Genomic DNA, 20,794 nt, shown 5'->3' with positions numbered 1-20,794 from the left:
AGGAAGGACGTGATGGTGCTGAAGAGGGTACAGAGGATGTTCAATAGGATTTTGCTGGGGATGGAACATTTTAATTACGTAAAGTAATTGGAGTAGCTAGGCCTGCTTTCCCTGGAGACAAGGAGGTTAAAAAGGGATATGATTAAGGGAGAGAAAATTATGAAGGGTAAGTTAGGGTGGAGTGCGGGGAAATTGTCATCATATTTGACATAGATAAAACTATAGGAATGAAGCTAAGGGGTAAAAGGGGATCTGAGGGGAACCTTTTACACGCAGAGAGTGATGAGTAGCTGGAATCCACTGCCTGAGAGAGAGGTGGAAGCAGAGTCACTTTCATTCCTTACAAAGCATGCAAACAGGCACGTGAAGCACTTGGGCCACGCAAGGTGCTGACAGATGGGAGTAATATAGATGGATGTCCACTAGTCGACATAGTGACCATGGGCCTTGTGACCTGTTACTATGCTGTACAACTCTATGATCTATCAATTCTACAAAATCATCCAGCTTATCAAGGGGTCCGCTGAGATCTCTGGGGGAAAAGAGCCCCTGAAGAAATAACTGTACCAATGTTATTTTAGCTACCTCAAGGTTCAATACCATTTCTCTTCTCACCCTCCAATTAGCTTTGCACCAGTAGGGCTGTTGATGCATCTTAAACTTCATGCTTGACCCACCTCATTGCCGCTTCACTTGGAGGAGAGAGTAGGGAGGCAGCAACTGAAGAAGGGAATGTTTCACAGTAACAAAAAGCCATTTTGACTGAAAGCATTAGTGTTGCTAAACCTGTGAGTGAAAATAAGACTCAACAATGGTACCTTGGAATCGCCCAAATCCACTGGTAAAAGTGATGGTTCTCATCAGAGATGCTCATATGCGAAGGGTCACAGCAAGATACATATAGGCAGACACCTGAAGATTAATCTGATTAATCTGTTCCTGATGAACCTAGTTGCCAGCTGTCGAAGAGTCACAGGAACAAGTCAAATGGTTGTCTGTTGCTCCTTTTCTGAAGTGAGCACAATGTCAGAGACAAGTACACAGCTGCAGAGGTCAAACCAACAGAGGAAGCCAATCAGCAAACTGAAATGTACAAAATACGCACACTAAAAAATATAGACATACACATCTACCGCACTCTGTGGGGACAAAAACTACTTCTCAAGTCCCTTTTAAATCTTTCCCCTCTCACCATAAACCTTTCCCCTACCCTGGTAAATAGACAGAAGATCCACATTTTCTATGCCCCTCATGATTTTATAAATTTCCATTAGGGGCACTGCTAGGCTTTCTTCCCTCCTGGGAAATCAGTCCGATCCTATCCAATCTCTCCTTGTAACTCAAGCCCTTCAGTCACAGCAACATACTTGTGATTTCTTTTTCTGAACTTCTCCAGCTTAATCCCATTCCTTTTACACCCAGGTGATGGGAAGTGTACATGCACTGTCCCTGGTGTATTCTCACCAATGTCTTGCACAGTTGTGGCGTGATGTCCCAATTGTCCTGTCTGGTGAAGAAAAGGGTGCCATACACCCTCTTCACCACTTTGTCCGCTTTCATCTATAACCTCTGTTCTAACACTAATCTCCACGGTCCTGTAATAAATTGTGTATCTTCTTCCAGCATTAATTTCCCAAAATGCAAGACTTCACACCTGTCTGAGTTAATTCCATTAGCCAATCCTGTCTCTATTTTCCCATTTGATCTAAATGCAGTTAGACAACCTTCTTCACTGTCCACTAAACAACCAATTTCAGTGTCATCTGTAAACTTGCTAGTTGTGCATTTACATCTCCATCCAAATTGTTAAGAAATATGACAAAGCAACAGAGGACCCAGCGTCAGTCTCTATGGCACATCACTGGAGATAGGCCTCCAACCTCCATATCAACTGTCCAATATCACCCTCTGACCTTTCCTATCTCACTGATTTTTGTATCCAATTGGTTAGCTCACCCTGGATCATGTATCATCTCATCTTTCAGAGCAGACTACCATGTGGGACCTTGTCAAAGACCTTTTAAGGTACACGAGGATAATGTCTACCACCACTCCCTCATCCTTTTCAAAGTGTGATGAGGAAAAAATGTTGTCGTTGTGTTTCATGCCTGGGTCTTTCCAGATGTTGGAAGTTAGCAGTTTGGAGATTTTTTCAAAAATACTTTGTTAAATTGGGGTGATGTTTTCTGAGATGGTGGAGGAAATGGAATGTTCAAGCAAGCAGTTTTGTTTTGGTTGATGTCGAGTTTTTGTTCACTAATATGTAAGTGGAAAGTTCAGTCTCCTGTGTTTTGCCTGTGCCCTTCAGTGATGGAGGATCCATCGGGGGACAGAAGTGAGTCACTTCCTTAGAATGACAAAGTCTCTGACTTCTGCTGATGGTCTTGGTCTCTGTTTAGATGGTATAGATGGTATATATATATATATACATAGATACCATCTCTGTATAGATGGTATACCAGATTCAGGATAGCTTCAAAATCAAAACAGGAAGGTGAGGTATTTGGCGGTGACAACGGCAACATGGAAGGAAGATATGTTGTTTCACACTTGGACATCACACCCCTGGGTAGCCCCTTGTTAAAAGTAAAAGCCCCTTGTCCTATTCCTACTTTGATTATGAAATACCAACTTTTTAATTCCTTTATCTAGCCTTTTTCTCTGATCCACGCCAGTTTTCTGAGTACTTCCAAAATTATGGAAGCACACAAAAGGGCATTTAACTTCAGGTTTTCTGGCTTCATTGGCAAAGGCTCTCTGAAAACCGATTTGCCATTCAGGCTTTCTCTGTGTCCGATCTATTTTCCTGGTAGTTTGATCTGAGGAGAAATTAATTTGCAATTCCTATCTCAGAATTCTGCAATTGTACTAAAGGGTGAAAGGTGAAATATTGAAGAATTACTTCAGGGGAATCTGAGGCAGAACTTCTATATTTAAAGGGTGATGTGAGTGTGAAATGAGCTGCCAGCAGAGATGGTGAATGCCGTGTCAATTGCAATCTTTAAGAGAATTCTGGATAGATGCATGGATGAGGGGAGGGTGGAGGGCTATTGTCTAGGTGCATGTAGATGGAACTAGGCAGAAAATCAGGTCAGCACAGACAGCCTTTGTTGCACTCAAATAACCTCTTTCAAGAGATTTATTATTTTTCCTATTTTCCTGAACTAGACCAGAAAGTTGAATAGAAAATAATCTGCTCCAGGACTTCTCAAACTATTTTCCAATAAAAACCCCATTTAAATACTTGAACTTTTACAGCTCTAGAAACGCACCAGAAAACAGCAATCACGCAACATAACTAGTTCAGAAAAGGTCCCAGATATAACAGTACAGTGATGACAAGGCTATTTATTACCATTGTGTTTGTGAATGGGTATGAGTTCATCAGAATAACAAAAAGGAATGTTTTCAGAGTATGCCATCTTTATACATCTAAGTGATTTCAATTTACAAATGGCAGCTCTGACATTGTAGAATGCACAGTATTTAGTACTGCAGTGAGATCTCATTTTAGATTTTTTTTGTGTTCATGCCTCAGAAATACAACTTGACCCCTGTACTTTCTGAGTCGGTGACAGGAGACCACTAAGAACATGCTCATTAACAGTTGTATTTAGCTGACTGCACAATCTGTATGCTCAATTTCAACTGAATTAATAAAGCTGAGCCAGATTATCATTCTAATGTGCATCAAGAAAGCTTTTCAAAGTAAAATTACCTTTGATATTAAGATGCCCATTTGCAGTGGATCAAGAATGATTTTATGCTTGTGAACAATGAAAGAATTTTAACAGGAACAAATTACTTGTTTGCATCCAAGAGTACTTGCATTCAGCTACACAACATATACCTTGCTCTAGTGTTGCAGGTTACTGTATCTCTATGGTGTCCATCATTCAGCTTGTAAATTATCTGAAACTCTTGATTGGATTCAGTTCTATAATCTACTTCTGTATGACTGAACCTTGGCCCAAGATATCTAATAACCAGATATGTTTCTTCCTTCAAACAGAAATTTTGAAAATATTGAAGCAAAAATCACTCCAACCTTCATTCTGGAGGTTATTAACCTGTTGGCTGGGTGCACATCTGAGGTGAGCCCTCTTTCTTTGGCTTAAGAAGGGAACTATTTTGCTTCATTTTGAAAACTTGTAATTAATTTTATTTTAGAATCTGAAAAATGATCAAATGCTTGGATTTCCAGCATCTGCAGATGTTCTCTTGTCAATGATCAACTGGGTCTGTGCAGACTCGAACACATATCACCGCAATCATTTCTATTGTTGTCTGCTCAGAGCAGTAGAGTGAGGATAAAGGTGCAGAATTTCCTCCCTGGGAATGGCTACTGGAATATGTAGTGTTGGGATCTGAGTAGTATGCTTTCCTCAGTTTTCTCAGGCAGAAGATGACACAGGAAGATGTTGATTAATTTCCCCAGGCAGTTCTGCATGAAAGGAAAAGTTTTCCAAATAAATCCCAAAGAACTGAAGTTAACACTATCTTTCTTTTACCCTTCTCATACCTTTCTTCATAACAGGAGCTTAATTTGGAGCTTGTCATGTATAATCCATGAGCCAGGAATCAAAATGGATAAAGACAAGTCTGCATTTACTAACTTGCCCATTAAAATTATACCTCAAATGATAGATCCAATAAGAAAAGATCTAGTATCAGAGCACACATAAATAGCTTTGTTTTGTTTCATTTTGTAGATGTTTTGATTCTACAATTATGTGCATCAGTTACTCAGCTTTCCAACCAGTGATCTACAACACATTAACAAGGACAGTTAGAGGAAAATTAACAATTGATTTTATGCCATTAGTTGTCTCCGCATAAATCACTACTTATGCTCATTCCCTGCTCATATTTTATCTCTCCTTATCTGATCCAATTTTCCAATTAATTTCCCCTAATCTTCTATGCTTGAGCAGACATAATAATTCTCATTGTTCCTTCTGACCATTAATATTTATGGAGCAACCGTTGATTTCTTTTGAACAAAAAATGGACTGTTAAAGTAGCCATTTGTGGCAAACCATTCTTCATTATAACAATACCCTTCATCAAGATAATTTTTCTACTATGTATTGCATTTTGTGATTTTCATTTACTTCTTTAATGAAACCATTGTTGTACTCAATCTGAATATTTGCCATGTTATGTCTACTTGATCTGCAAGTAAGATCAGCATGAACCCAGCTGTCGTGTGAATTGTTTCTTATTTGGACCTGAATTGGCATTGTCAGCTTAGATGAGTGCACGGTAACTGTTGTAGGAAATCGACAAGACAGATAAACTAAAGCTGTATTTTCAGCTTGGAATAGTATTCTACATTCACTTCAACAGCAAAAGAAATACAGGCGAGAACCAGGGCCATTGTAAGTTCATCAATAAATACAGGACTGCATCAGAAATATTGTTAATTTGGGAAGGAGTTTAGATGGGTTCAAAATAAAAGGAATGGTGCTGTATTGACATGGTGAATAATCTGATCTTGCAAACAAGAAGCACTATTTGTACATTTATAGATGAGGTCAATTTATGGCTGTGATGAAAGGAAAACTTCAAAATCAAGGAAGTTGTTAATAAAATTGTAGAAATGATATAAGGATAGACTAATACAATAGGTCTACAACAGGTGCAGTCTCACTGGCTCTCCACTCACCCGGACAACAGCAAAACCTACATCAGACTGCTGTTCATTGATTACACCTCAGCATTCAACACCGTCACGCCCTCAAAACTAATCAACAAGTTTCAAAACCTGGGTCTCTATCTCTCTCTGCAACTGGATCCTTGACTTCCTCATTGGGGGACTACGATCAGTGTAAGTTGGAAATAACATCTCCTCACTGACAATCCACACAACTGCACATCAAGGATGTATGCTTGGCCCACTGCTCTACTTTCTCCTTACTCAAACTCCATCTATAGATTTGCCAATGACACAACTGTTGGCAGAATCTCAGATGGTGACAAGGAGGCCTACAGAGTGAGTTAGATCAGCTGGTTGAGTGATGTCACAACATAAAAACTTGCACTCAATGGCAGTCAGGGCTAGAAATTGATTGTGGATTTCAGGAAGGGGAAGTCAGAACACACCTCTTTCCTTATCAAAGGATCAGCAGTGGAAAGGGTGAGCAGTTTCAAGTTCCTGAGTGTCAACATCTTTGAAGATCTAAACTGCGCCCAACATATTGATGCAGTTATGTAGCAGGCATGCCAGTGACCATATTTCATTAGGAGTTTGAGAAGATTTGTGATGTTCAAGGTTCAAAGTAAATTTATTATCGAAGTACATAGAGTATATGTCATCATATACAACACTGAGATTTGTTTATACACAGTAAATCCAAGAAACACAATAGAATCAATGAAAGACCTCACCCAACTGGACAGACAAAAAAAAAACCAAAATGCAAAAGACAGCAAACTGTGAAAATACAAAGAGAAATAATACATAAATAAGCAATAAATATTGAGAATATGAGATGAAGAGTCCTTGAAAGTGAGTCCATAGGTTGTGGAAATATTTCAGTGATGTGGTGAGTGAAGTTATGTCCACTGGTTCAAGAGTCTGATGGTTGAGGGTTAATAACTGTTATGTGGGTCCTGAGTGTGGGTCCTGAGGCTCCTGTACCACCTTCCTCAAAGCAGCAGTGAGAAGAGAGCATGGGCTGGGTGGTGGGGGTCTTTGATGATGGATGCTCCTTTCCTATGACAGCTGTCTATGTAGATGTGCTCAATGGTGGCGAGGCTTTTACCTGTGATGGGCTAGGCCATATGCATTACTTTTAGTAGGACTTTCTGTTCCAGGGCATTCCATACCAGGCTGTAATGCAGCCAGTCAATATACTCTCCACCACACATCTGTTGAAGTTTGTCAATATTATAGATGTCATGCCAAATCTTTGCACATGTCTAAGGAAGTCGAGGCGATGCTATGCTTTCTTCATAATGGCACTAGCATGCTGAAACCAAGACAGATCCACTGAAGTGATAACACCGAGAAATTTAAAGTTGTGACACACTCCCTCTTTGTTCCCCCGATGGGAACTGGCTGATGGACCTCTGGCTTCCTCCTACTGAAGTCAACAATCATCTCCGTGGTCTTGAGTGAGAGGTTGTTGGTGTGGCACTACTCAGCCAGATTTTCAAACTTACTTCCATATGTGGATTCATCATCATATTTGATTTGGCCCACGACAGTGGTGTTGTCAGCAAACATATACGGCATCGGAGCTGTGCTAAACCTGAGGTATAAAGCAAGTAGAGCAGGCATAGCCTTGTGGTGCACCTGTGCTGATGGAAATTGTGGAGGAGTTGTTGTTGCCAATCCAAACTGACTGGGGTCTGCAAGTGAGGAAATTGAGGATCCAGTTGCATAAGATTGAGGCCAAGATATTGAAGAATTGATTCGTTTTTTTGTGGGGGGGGGGGTTAATAACATTGAATGCCGAGCTATGCTCAATAAAGAGCATCTTTAGGAACAGCTTCCTCCCCTTCCTCACCATATTTCTAAAGTCATTGAGCTCATGAACACCACTTCACTATTTTTGCTGTTTTTGCACTGTTATTTATTCATTATGTATTGCACTGTACTGCTGCCAAAGAAGAAGTTTCATGACAATATCAATGATAGTAAATCTAATTCTTGTTCTATGTGCCCACTGAACTTCAGTGTTGGTGAGGGGAAACAATCCGGTATGAAGAATGTGAGGGCTACATGGTACTTAGAAAAAGTATCTAAGAGGGGATGAGCCAAAAGATTTGAGATGGCAATGCACAGATCCTAAGTACCAGTGCAGGGTACTGAGGCTACATAGAAACAAGGCTTTATTTCTAAATTTGGATTCCTAAAATTCAAAAGTCGATGGAAAACAAGTAAAACATATGGGAAAAGAAGGAAAAATCAGAAGTGTGACTGGATAGAATATTCAGGGCTTTACAGTATGGAAACATATCCTGTAGCCCCACTCATCCATGATAACCCTCTATCTTTCTATGATAGTGCTCTTAAGATTATGATAATATTTGATAAAATAAATATAAAAAGGTTTATGCAAGATCAGAGCTAGGATCCATAGATGTAAGATAGTCACCAAGAAATCAAGTAGGGAATTCAAGAGGAACATCTTTACCAGAGAGTGGTTCAGCCTGTCCTATTAATTCTCTCTACCTCTGCTAGATTGTAGCCATTGTGTGCATGGCAGTTATTCATCCAGGTGACTTCAAAAGCACCTCTCAATCTCTCAGGCAGGCATGGTAGATGCATAGAAGCTCCCCTAGTGATTTCCCCTCCAACTTTCCATCCAATCTGAAGCAAGATAGCATTAAGCAGAATTTGGAAGGTCTGTGAAGAGTCTGCAGGTTCTCACTAAGATCCAGTTAGTTTCCATTGGGAGCTCTACTTTCATTCCACATCCCCAAGACATGCTGGTGGGTTAATTGGCTACCTTGTGTTTGGCCTTGTGTAGGTTAATGGCAAAATCAGTCAAATGTTGATAGTTAATGAGTATCTCAGAAAGAGTGAGTTTTGGAAGGTTGGGGAAAATAAGGAAAGAAATATTGGAACTAATGACGTTGCTCCCTCAGGAGTTGTTGGTTTCCTTCTGTGTCAGTATCTGCATTGCCTTTATGATTCTGTTCAATCCTGTTCTTCGGTCAGTCTATGTGGAGATTCTTCATTCTCCCAGTATGAGGGTAGTTCCCTCTAGATAATCTGTTAATTTTCCCAGCATCTTAAAATATATTCTGGTGGCTTAGCTAGCTGCTGTGATTTGCCCCTGGTGTAGGTGGGTTAATGGGGTAATTGGAGTGAGTGATGTGTGTTTGTGTGTGAGAGAGAGAGAGACAGAGAGAGAAGATATGTCATGGGAATGTTCTGAGAAACGGTATAGATGAGGGATGGAATGGGTTCCTGTGTCATAAGATAATATGAGAAAGAAATTGAAATATTTTTGAAGTTAGATGTGAAATGTCACCCGTTGGATTATAGACACCAGCAAAGACATTGGGAGCTGTATGACATGTTTTTCATAAATGATAACTGATGTTTATTGCTAGAATGCAAAAACTTACCATGACTATTTGTATGTTCCGTAACCCAGTGCACATCTCTTGAACCTACAATTTTAGGAATGTAATTCTAAAAATACCCATGTAGATGTTTTGTAGAAAGACTTCTGTGAAAGGCCTGCGTGGAGAGGATGTTTCCCATTGTGGCAGAGGCTAGAACCAGGGGGCACAACCTCAGACTGGAGGGATGTTCCTTTAAAACAGGGATGAGGAGGAATTTCTTTAGCCAGAGGGAGGTGAGTCTGTGGAATTCATTGCCACTGACAGGCCAAGTCATTTGGTATATTTAAAGAAGAAGTTGATTTGTTCTTTATTATTTAGGGCATTAAAAAGTTAGGGGGCAAAGGCAGAAGAATAAGAGGGGATAATAAATCTGCCATGATGGAATGGCGGAGCAGACTCAATGGGCCTAATGGCCTAATTCTGCCCCATGTATTATGGTCTTCTGCTACCAGTTGTTTACTTTTTTATTTCATTCCTCTCTCTTCCTAGCTAAAGAATGAAACACAAAAGAGACATTTACCAGCCACCTCAGAGGTTGAACAATTGACCGTGTATGCACTGCACTTGTGTGAATGCCTCTTCGATCCATATCAGATCTGGAGGCGACAATTGGGCGGGTAAGTAGGTACAATGCGGATGCGACTTTCTGTTCATTAATAGATGTTCTCTCATGCTGTGCTTGACAATCTTCCATTTCATTTATACTGTTAATCCAAGTTAGTTTAGAACTCTGACTGCCCAGCCCTTCCAAATAAATGCTTGCTTCCCCTTTTCATCAGACCTCTCTCTGTGACCCAGTGAAATTCACTTTGTAATTCCGCTTTCCTTTGATTACTGGCTTTGGAAAGCCACCTTCATGTCCACTGTCAAATCCTTATTTAATTAATTTGTTTTGCCTATTTATCACCCTTTTCCTTTTATTTCCTCTGGTTTTTCTTGGTACCCTGAATTGAGAGTTGAGACAATCACATGCAACCAATCATTCAAATGCAAAAAGAACTGAACAGTAATTGTTTCTGAATTTGTTGTTTCTTGAGTTTGAAAGGTTGAGGAGGCACAAAATCCAGGACCCTCACTGCAAGTGTTAAATTAAACAACTGAAGTTTTTGAGATTGCCAAATATTCTGTTCCAAGCATGGACTTGGGGCTTGGGGTGACCAGCCACGCAATCCATCATCTAGGAGTGGGGTGAAGAGGATCTATGGTTTGGTGAGGAGGAACAGTTAGAGTCAGAATTAGTGGGGAGCTAGTGGTTGGAGTCATGCCAGGTGTGTGTTAGAAGGGTGGGAATGGTGGTTCTGCTGAGGGATTACAGAGAAGTAATTGACATCTGGCAGACCACCCTAGCCATCACAAAAAAACTTAAGTTTTCCCAAGAAATATGGGCCAAGTTCCTCTGAAATGCACGGGAAATAACTTCGTGGCATGCACCATGATAGAAAAATTGTGTGAGGATGCAAGGCATTTCATCCTGGTCAAAGTGACCTGTACAGACTTACAAGATGGTTGTTATCGTGTTTCAGTTTGGGGGAGAAATTGATTTTTTCAATCAGAGCTCAGTGAGAAAATATATGCAATTGAAGTTCTTTCAATGATGTTAAAAATAAGCAGCAGCTTTGACAGGTTAGTTGTTGGAAAACTAATTCCTCTGGTGTGCAATCTGGAGGAAGGTACCTTGCTTAGTTCTATAAAGCTCTGATTCAGTGCAGCCCTCTTCATTGACTACACTTTGGTGTAGGTCCCATCCTGTAGTTAAAATTAGCTCAAGCTGCATGCTGCCTGGGGACCAGTTGCTGTTCCAGGAGCCTGACACAGATCATTAACACCTCACAGGCTTCAGGTTTTCAGATTGAGATCTGATAAGGGCCCTGATGAAAGATTTCCGCCCGAAATGCAACTATTTATTCCCCTCCATAGATGCTGCCTGACCTGCTCGCTGAGTTCTTCCAGCGTTGTGTGTTAGTGTGTGTGTGTGTTACTGCAAATTCGACAGACTCTCTCATCAGCTCTGTTGAAAGTGATGGATGCTGCTGTCCGTTTGCATGTTTGCATAGCTGTCTCAAGCCCAGAGACTTCACACTGGTCACCAGCTCAAGAATGCTCAGTTCCATTGCATCCAACAAAGTGGTGAGATAGATGAGGGGATGCTGGTCTTTCTGCATGTGGTGAGTACTGTCAGCCCATGCTCACCAGGTTGGCCTAGTTGTACCCTGAATTCCAGTCTGCAATGTGGGCTGGTTGCATGGTTTGCCATGCCTCACAGACAGCTTCTCCACACTGTGTTGTGGGCGATTCATTGTGGCGAGAATGCCAGTGGAGGGTGGGGACTGTGCCTGGCCCCTGACCGAGCAGCACTGACTGGAATGACTATTTATGTACAATGGTACAAAAACTTTTTTTAATGTCAGTTCCAATCGAGCTCTCATTCCTGGGCTGATAAGTGAGGTACTATTAAGATAGCGAGGCCAGTTCAAAGGTTCGAAGGTCCAATTTAATGTCAGAGAAATGTATACAATATACATCCTGAAAAGCTTTTTCTTCACAAACATGAATGTGAAGTTATCCTGATGCATGGAAATCCTGAAATCTTGTTCCTCCTGCTGGAAAGGCTGAGGTCTTTGGAGTGAGATTAATGTTTTGTTTGGTAAGGATATCAGGTGAAGTGTACCAAGGCTGGGTAAATAGTGGGGTGAAAGCCTCTAACCCTAGCAGAACTGCCTCTCTTCCTCCTCCTCTGCTTTTCAGACATGCTTACTGACTAATTGTTGCAAAAGGGAAAGAAAATTCAGGAGATTGAAGGGTTAATTGAAACGTATTTGTTCTTCCCTCACTAAAACAGTGATCTATCAAATCCCCCAATGGGCTGGGAGTGCCACATCGTTGTCCTGTCTCTTGGATTTGATATAAAGTCAGTGCTACAAAGGATTAACTGCCATGCTCTTGATGATGGAATAGAATATAGTGGCTTTGACTGTTGGTGAGGAGGTGGAATCTTAACCCACAGCCTTCCTTCATCAGCAGGTCTGTGAGCAGGGTCATTGATCTGCCTGCATCGCGCGGCTGTTTATCCAAACTCCTAACTCTGCACTCCTGTTTGGTTTCAGGGAGATTATCAGTACGATGGAAAGGAGTAAATACAAGTTTGCGCCAGCTGTTTTACCTCAGGAATTCAATCCATTCTTCCATGGTAAGTAGAAGAGGTCGTATTGACCGAAGGAAATAGCTGAGAAGGTATTGTTTGGTCAGAATAAGGGTGCTGGGACTGTGATATACAGTCATTGTCACAAACAGAAGGAGGTGGCTTCACCAGCTTCAAAATGCTGACTGACCTTATAACCCTGAATCAGGCAGGCCCTTCAGCCCAATGAGCCTGTGCTATCCAATTACACACATATGGCCAACTGATATACTAAAGCAGATTTCTTTGGGATGTGGTAGGAAACCGGAGCACCCAGAGCAAATGCAAAAGTCAAGGGGAGGATGTACAGTTTCCTGAAAGACAGCAGCGGAATTGAGCCTGTGTAGTAGCACCATAATAGCGTTATGTAGATCACTGAAGTGATATAAAACAGACTCTGGATTTTCTAGCATTATTCACTTAAAATTAACCTGAAATGTTTGTTCTGATGTGTGTGACATGAGAAAGGAAACCGGAAGATTGGTTACATAAATCGGGAGGTCATGGTGCAGTTGTACTGGATGCTGGTGGGGATGCACTTGGAGTATTATGTTCGGTTTTGGTTGCCCTACTATAGGAAAGACGTTATTAAATTGGAAAGAATGCAGAACAGATTTACAAAAATGCTGCCAGGACTTGAAGGACAGGAAGAGGTTGGCCAGGCGAAGACTCTATTCTGTGGAGCATAGGACACTGAGTGGTGATAGAAGTGAATAATAGCACCAGGGGCATAGATAGAATACACTCACAGACCTTTCCCCAGAATTGGGGAATTGTGGACTCAAAAGCACGGACCACCCTTTGTGTAAAAACAAAAAGAACTCTCTTACATAAAGAGCAAACTCCAGGAAATCTGCAGATGCTGGAAATTCTTACATAAAGGGTGTGATGGTGGAATGATCTGCTAGAGGAAGTGGTTGAGGTACTGCAGGTACAAAAACAGTTCGTTAGGTACATGGATTGGAAACATTTAGAAATCTTGCAAATGGGACTAACTTGAATGGGGCATCTTGGTCAACATGGATCAGTTGGGCTGAACAGCCTGTTTCTGTGCCTTATGACTTACGGTTTTCTGGCTCTATGGGCATCATCCTTTATACATCTCTTCGGTCCTTTTGTTTTAGTTCCCATTGACTTAAGTGAAGTTGACAATTGAGAGATAATAAAAGAGTTTGTACAATTTACCCTTCTACCAGTATCAAAATTACCTTCAACTTCTGTACATTCTGCAGAATCTATTTCCAATTGGAGGACTTGTTTGTTCAATAGAAATAGACTATAATTATTGAGGTTAATTTCTCCCATGGTTGTACTTTAAAGCCCTGAAAGATATGGGAATATTGTACAAATACAACTTTCCCATTTGGTACTACTCTAACTTATAAATTTCTTTGTTTTCATGATCTTGTAGAAAGTTTCCAGAACAGTCAGAGCTTGCCAAAGATGATTCAACTGCGGCTGATATATCTTTATGGAGCCATTATCAGTGGGAGTAAGGTAAAACTTGAGCAGTCATTCCAAACTGAAAACTTAACTAATATAAAGAAAAAGTATTTTTTGTTGGTGCTGTGTTCCTCACTCACTTCCTAGAGAGAGGACAAGACCTTTCACTTCTGTATTTTCCCTCTGGTTCCCTGACTTCCTCTCACACCCCAAAGACTTGCAGGTTGGTAGGTTAATAGTCAGCTATAAATAGTGGTTGTAGGAGAATCTGCAGAGTCAATAACCATCTGAGAAAATGGATTACAGGAAAATACTGTAAGTGAGGGAATGGAATTACTTTGAGAACTGACACAGATTCAATGGGCCGAATGAACTCCTACATGATGGGAAGATATAAGAAACAACACATGATTGTTCTAGTCTGCTGCTAGATTTACCTCCTGGTTCACAATTCCACACTTTCCATCAGTCCCATCAATCTTTCTTATTGCAATGTTCATCACCTCCAACAAGCTTTACACTGAAGCAGAACAACTCTACAATAAAAATGGGAAGCAGTCCAAGCTCCTTCACTTCCATTCCAGAACCAAAGTCACTCTGACCTCAGTGATTGAACACAGGCACTCTTGCATATGTGTGTGTTCAAAAATCAAAGTTTTGCATTGCCCATGACAAAACCCCAGAAAACACGCCTCACTTTCCATGTCTTCCTCTCAGCAGAGGTGAATTCCACCCTATCCAGCTCAATCAGTCAGTCATCCTTCAACACTCCCTTGCACCCCCCTCTATCCACTAGCTACCTCAGACCTCTGCCTCACCACTCCCCCTGTCTTTTTATATTAGCTATTTCCTCTTTCCACTCTCACTTCTAATGCACTGTTTTGACCTGAAATGTCAACAATCCCTCTCCCAGCCCAACCCCACAGATACTGTTCAACCCACTGAGCTCCTTTGCTGCTAACAGTTGTCGTGTCCTTTCCTGTCAGCTCAGTGACTAAGTATGTGCTGCCTAATCAGCCACACAGGGAACGTTGTCTGAGTGGATACCCAACCACATCAAGTGTTGGTGGAAATGCATGGTGGAATGACTGAGTGCATCACTCCACTTAAAGAAATTTATTCAGTTGAATTTAACCTGCCTGATGCATAACTTAAATCTGCATCTGACTCTTCTCGTACAGCAAAATGCACTTCTTGCCATCACCTCCACCTCAGTTGAGGCTCTCATGCTGGTTCTCAGGACCTCGTGTGACACAGGAACTCAGGAGCCGAAGGACACCAGACCACTGCACGTTGCCTTAAAGTGCCTGATTTCAATGACCCACATTCTTCATGCCAGTAGTCTTGACCAGAGGCAAGTGGAGATTAAGACAATTTTGGAAGGTTACTTTAAGTTGTTGAATGCTGACCGGCCCGTGCCCGTGCTGGAGGAGGGAACAAAAACCCGGCTTGAGGATGGGTTCATCACACTACGGATCAACATGCTCAGTAAGTGAAGATGCTTTCATATTTTCATATCTAAAAGGGAAAAATCAAAGCCAATATTTGGAAGCATTGTTTCAATGTACAAGAAGTTAATTCTTCTTGGAAAGCAAATGGTATTGATGCAAAAATTAAAGGAAAAAAAAGTGAGAGTTTAGTACATACATACACTTAGTACACATGGTAGTTGTAACTAATGGTTTACTTAAGGTTTCTAACGCTCTTCATGACGTGTGTCAAATTTGAGCCTGTAATTACATTGATTACTCTAGAGCTGCACTTTTGGTGTATCATTATAGAATTGTGATGTAACATGGATGAATTAGATAGGCTATTTTCTTTTATGGTCAGTTCCAATATTTTAATTCCAAGCAAAATGGTTGGCAGCTCAGCTGTCGTGGATGTCATGCTGTCTTTTCATCTGCAGAGGTGACAAAATTTGACATGATTTGAGAGTTATGGGGCAGAAGTTTAAGGGAAACACGAGGGGGTATTTCTTTACCCAGAGAGTGATGGCTGTGTGGAATGAGCTTCCTGTAGAAGTAGTAGAGGCCAGTTCAGTTGTGTCATTTAAGGTAAAATTGGATAGGTATATGGACAGGAAGGGAGTGGAGGGTTATGGGCTGAGTGCAGGTAGGTGGGACTAGGTGAGATTAAGAGTTCGGCACGGACTAGGAGGATCGAGATGGCCTGTTTCCGTGCTGTGATTGTTATATGGTTATAAAAACCAAACTGAGCTTTTTATGTTACAGGTGCTATCTCTGAAATGTTGAACTGTAAGGATCGCCCTGTGCTTCAAGCCATGTTCCTTAATAACAACTGCTTTGAGCACATCATCAGACTCATCCAGAACAGCAAGGTATGGACAGCTTACTGAGCGGGTCTGCCCCCGTCGCTTGCTATTGGCTTTCTGTGCTTCTGTCTCCTGAACTCATAAAATTTAAGTTAGGCTGCGGAAAATTTTATTGAATGAATGAAAGGGAAAACCAGAAATGCTTGAATTCCAAAATCAGTATTGCAGATTCAAGAGGGATTGAAACCTAGGGTGAATGTGAGTGGGATCAACTGGATAGCTCTTCCAAAGAGCCGTACAGATACTATGGTCAGAATACTTTCAGTGTTGCAATATTCCGTGATTCCTCTCCCCATTTATCACCCAATTCAAGTGTCTATACTTCATGAGTTGGACAAGATGTCCTCAGTGGCGACTTTATTAGGTAAACATGTGCACCTGCTCACTGATGCAATTATCTGTCAGCCAATCATGTAGCAGCAATTCAGTGTCTCAGAAACCAATCATCTCTTGGGATTTTCACACACAGTAGTCTAGAGTTGACAGAGAATGGAGCGAAAGGCAAAAATCATTCAGTGAGCAGCAGTTCTGTAGGTGAAAATGCCCTAATTAATGAGAGGGATCAGAGGATAATAGCCAGACTGGTTCAAGCTGACAGGAAATGAACACAGAACTAAAATAGCCAAGCACCACAACAATGGTTCACAGAAGAGCATCTCTGAATGCACATGTTAAATCTTGAAGTGGATGAGCTACAGCAGTAGAATTCTACAAACATACATTCAGTGGCCACTTTAATATGTACAGGTTATTCTTTCAAGTACAAACTGTCAACAGGTACAAACCTACTTTTCTCAGCTGATACCCAAATTCTTGGGGAGTAGTTTTCAGTGCAGATGGAATGGTTGATTATCAAGCAGAAAGGATTATCTGATTTTATAGAAGCTGCCAGAATTTTAATAATAAAAAGGCTGTGTTTATTTATTTGTGCTTCTTTTAATGAATGTGAGTGCATAAATGTGAGAGTATCTTTTAATGATTATTGGTAGGTAAATTCTGGGGAGTGAATCTGAGATGATCCAACTTAATGTGCGTAAGTGACTAGACGTGAATTAATCTACTGCAATGGGTTGTGCAATTACAAGTCAGTGTGAGGACAATACATCTGACCCAGTCAGTGTGCAAATGGCATGTTTTGTGCATTCTTATAAGGAAGAAGGTCAAAGCTGAGTATATTTTCACTGTCAAAAGACATACTTAAAAAGAAAAACAGATGTAATAAACCTTGATGTTCTCACTGCACATTTCGACATTGACTCTATTAACAGAGCCACGAGATGGTGCAGGATCCAAACCAATTACAGAACTGATCCAGGAACACACAGGAGCAGCAGCAGAGCACCATAACACTCAAGCCTGCTCCTCCATTCAATATGTCCATTGCTCCTCAGTTCCTCCTCCATGTCACTTCCCTACACTCCTCAATTGCTTGCTCTTTCAAATACTTAACTAACTCCATCTAAAATAATTTGGCCTCCATAGCTCTTAGGGTACAGAATTCCAGATTCATTACCCTCTGAATAAAGAACATACGAGGGGTGATTGATAAGTTCATGGCCTAAGGTAGAAGGAGTCAGTTTTAGAAAACCTAGCACATTTATTTTTCAACATAGTCCCCTCCGACATTTACACACTTAGTCCAGTGGTCTTGGACCTCCAGAAAGTGTCCACAGCAGGGTGATTGATAAGTTCATGGCCTAAGGTAGAAGGAGTCAATTTTAGAAAACCTAGCACATTTATTTTTCAACATAGTCCCCTCCGACATTTACACACTTAGTCCAGTGGTCTTGGACCTCCAGAAAGTGTACACAGCAGGGTGATTGATAAGTTCATGGCCTAAGGTAGAAGGAGATGAGTTATTAACTTCAAACTTCCTGCATCCGTATGCTCCACGACCGCTGGACTAAGTGTTTAAGTGTAGGAGGGGACTATGTTGAAAAATAAATGTGCTACATTTTCTAAAATTGAATCCTTCTACCTTGGGCTACGAACTTATCAATCACCCCTCGTACTGTGAATCTCAGTATTTAATGGCTGGTCCCTTGTCTTTTAACTATGTCCTGTCATTTGAAGTTCTGCCACTAATGAAAACATCTCTTTATCTACCCTGTCAAGCCCCCACAGAACTTTGAATGTTTCAGTAACTTTACCCGTCATTTTGATAAACTTTAAAAAAATACACGCCCAAACTATTTTATCACTCTTGATAGGACAGTCCTCATTTCGCAGGAATTTACACGATGAAGTTTATTTGGACTGTTAAACTGCTTCATTCCTTGGGTACAAAGACCAAACCTGGAACCAGTACTGTAGGTGCTCACCAGGATCCTGGATAACTGCAACTAAAATCCCCCTTTTCTAGCTTCAACTCCTTTGCAATAAAAGCTGATGTGCCATTTGATTATTTTAATGAATATGCATCACCCTATGCTTCCCACATTGAGATCCATTTGCCACTGTGACAAACTACAGCACCAAGTGGGCCCACAGTCCCTCAGCCAGTAACATTGTTCCCTGATGACTTTCTACCTTCTGATCAACTCCTATGCCACTTTTCATTTCCATCCCTTAGGACAGAAAGGACAAACATGGACGACTGAGGACCTTGGAGGTCTTCCCAAGTTTCTGCAGTGAGGACATCTTGTTATGCTCTTTCTCAAGTATCTTCCATCAGAAATATTTTTATAACTAGACACAATGAGTAGGAACATTTTATCCATCTGAAAATTAAGAAGTTAATTTGTGTTGCTCTGTTGTGTTTTGTGAGCTTTGTGTGGTTTCCAATGTCATGTATTTTATACATTCTGTTTTCTTTTTGTTGCTTTTCCAACCTCCCCATCAACCCTTCCTTGCCTCTCCTTTCCCTCTCTTTGACAGCTCTATGTAAGCAGTAGATCTAAGGATGACTGCAAGGGTGGGACTGACCTTACCACTCAATTATTGACTGAAATCAATCTCAGTAAGGTACTGCTGCAGCTACTGATAATCTGAATGAAAATGAATGACCAGGCTTGATGTCAGCACGATGCAGTCATATATTGAAAAACTTTTCCCCATCCCCTTCTTGTCCATGCCCCTCTCGTTCTCTCCATTTGCCCAATCATTCTCTCAATCTCATTCTCTGCATCTCCCTCCCTCTCTCATACTCTCCACCTTCTCTTTCCTGTACTCCCCATCTCCCTTCCACTCTTGTTCTCTTCATTCCCTCTCGTGCCCTCTACCTCCCCTTCTTGTTCTGCTGCTGTTTCCCCTTCCTGCTCCTGCCTACCCTCATTCTGTTTGCTATCTACAGTTTCTTTCCCCTACCCTTTCACTTAATGTCAAACCTCCTACAGCAGCAGAGAGAAACTTTGTAACCCGAGTATTGGAACAAAAAATTATTTTAAAGAAAAACAAACCTGAAAGCAGGTACTTAATGTATGAAATACAAGGAAGCTGCAGCTTGCTGATACCAGCTGGGGTGCTGATCCTATTTCCTGCTTGTGTGCTTGTCTGTCAATCATTAGTATATCTCTACTAGGCTGATTGAATTTCATGTTTGTGAAATAACTAATGTCATACCACAACAAACGTACGCAAACTTGATTTACATAGCCAAACTTGAACAAAAATATACAAACCTCTTGTAATCTTAATCACAATATTTTATTACACTACCAGCATAAGGCAATGAAAATGTCATACAGGTTTACAGAAGGTTTTATGTTTTGATCTGTGATCTGCTATATGTTGCCTGTTGATTTTCTGCAGGAATGAGCAGCATGTTTCAAAGACCATGGACAATTTAAGCGAGTTTAAACTATGGCAGATAGAGATCAGCTTGAGTATGTGTGGGGTGTCCACTTGATTCCCAGCAAAAAAAAAACAAATAAAAGTCTTTGACAAGCAAGGAGTTATGCAAGAACAAGATTAACTCCCTTTCAACGTATTAACTTTTAGTAATGAGGCACAATGAGGAAAATGACTGCATTTTAGGAAGGCTAGAATATTCAAGATGTTATAATTCCACTGTCGATGGTTAGCTTCATACGAAGTATTATTCTCATATCTGGAAACTACTGGAGTGAAGACAGTTTCATAAAAAATGATTACAGATTTCTGAAACTGTACTTTTGTTCCCGTGAGTATAGAAGATAAAGGTCCAAGTTCATCACAATGCAGAAAGTAGCAAAAGGGATTGAAAAGAATAAATGCAGAGAAGCAACATCTACTGATTGGCAAATTCAAAACAAGATGGCACAATCTTAAAGTAGGAGCTTAAGCATTTGGGAGTGAAGTCAGAAAGCACTTTTTTTTAAAGAACAAGGGAAAGGAAATTTAGACTTTCTCTCTGAAACACTTCATGCTGGATTAGATGAAAAATTCAAAACTGGGATTGATAGGTTTTTTTTAGGGATAATAACAGAGATTTGGATGGAAGTCACCAATAAATTTCAATGTCAAACAGGCTTGAGAACTTCAATGGCCTTGTTTATTCTTATCAGGGGAAATAAAGACTGGACAAACTAATTCATTTCACAAAAGATGAAGTTTGTTGGAGAGAGAGAAACAGACAGAGAATAGAGCTTCATAAAGGCAATCATATAAGGTCACTATGAATCTCAGAATAGTATTTATAGACTGCAAATGAAATGACCTTTGCAAATTAGAAGCAGAAACCGATTCCTATTATAGTAATGGACGTGAAATGGATCATTGTTGTGGTGTGATGTTCATGTTTCTAATACCACTAAAACAATTTCCTGACTTTTATG

At 40.7% G+C, this 20,794-nt stretch overlaps 1 protein-coding gene across 2 annotated transcripts in view; it reads left to right on the top strand.

The window, feature by feature from the left end:
- Positions 1-20,794, top strand: part of nbeal2 (neurobeachin-like 2) — a 221,302-nt gene that overhangs the window by 90,061 nt on the left and 110,447 nt on the right. Inside the window, exons 4-10 of one of the 2 annotated variants that reach the window (XM_059973948.1) lie at positions 4,013-4,094; positions 9,574-9,701; positions 12,189-12,271; positions 13,674-13,759; positions 14,887-15,193; positions 15,940-16,046; positions 18,918-19,004. In XM_059973948.1, the coding sequence (XP_059829931.1) occupies positions 4,013-4,094; positions 9,574-9,701; positions 12,189-12,271; positions 13,674-13,759; positions 14,887-15,193; positions 15,940-16,046; positions 18,918-19,004 (880 nt within the window). The remainder of the gene's footprint in view (positions 1-4,012; positions 4,095-9,573; positions 9,702-12,188; positions 12,272-13,673; positions 13,760-14,886; positions 15,194-15,939; positions 16,047-18,917; positions 19,005-20,794) is intronic. The other variant, XM_059973955.1, reaches the window with a different exon arrangement.

Source organism: Hypanus sabinus, chromosome 1 (assembly GCF_030144855.1).
Source record: "Hypanus sabinus isolate sHypSab1 chromosome 1, sHypSab1.hap1, whole genome shotgun sequence".
NCBI lineage: Eukaryota > Metazoa > Chordata > Chondrichthyes > Myliobatiformes > Dasyatidae > Hypanus > Hypanus sabinus.
This window is presented reverse-complemented; position numbering and strand designations above follow the sequence as displayed.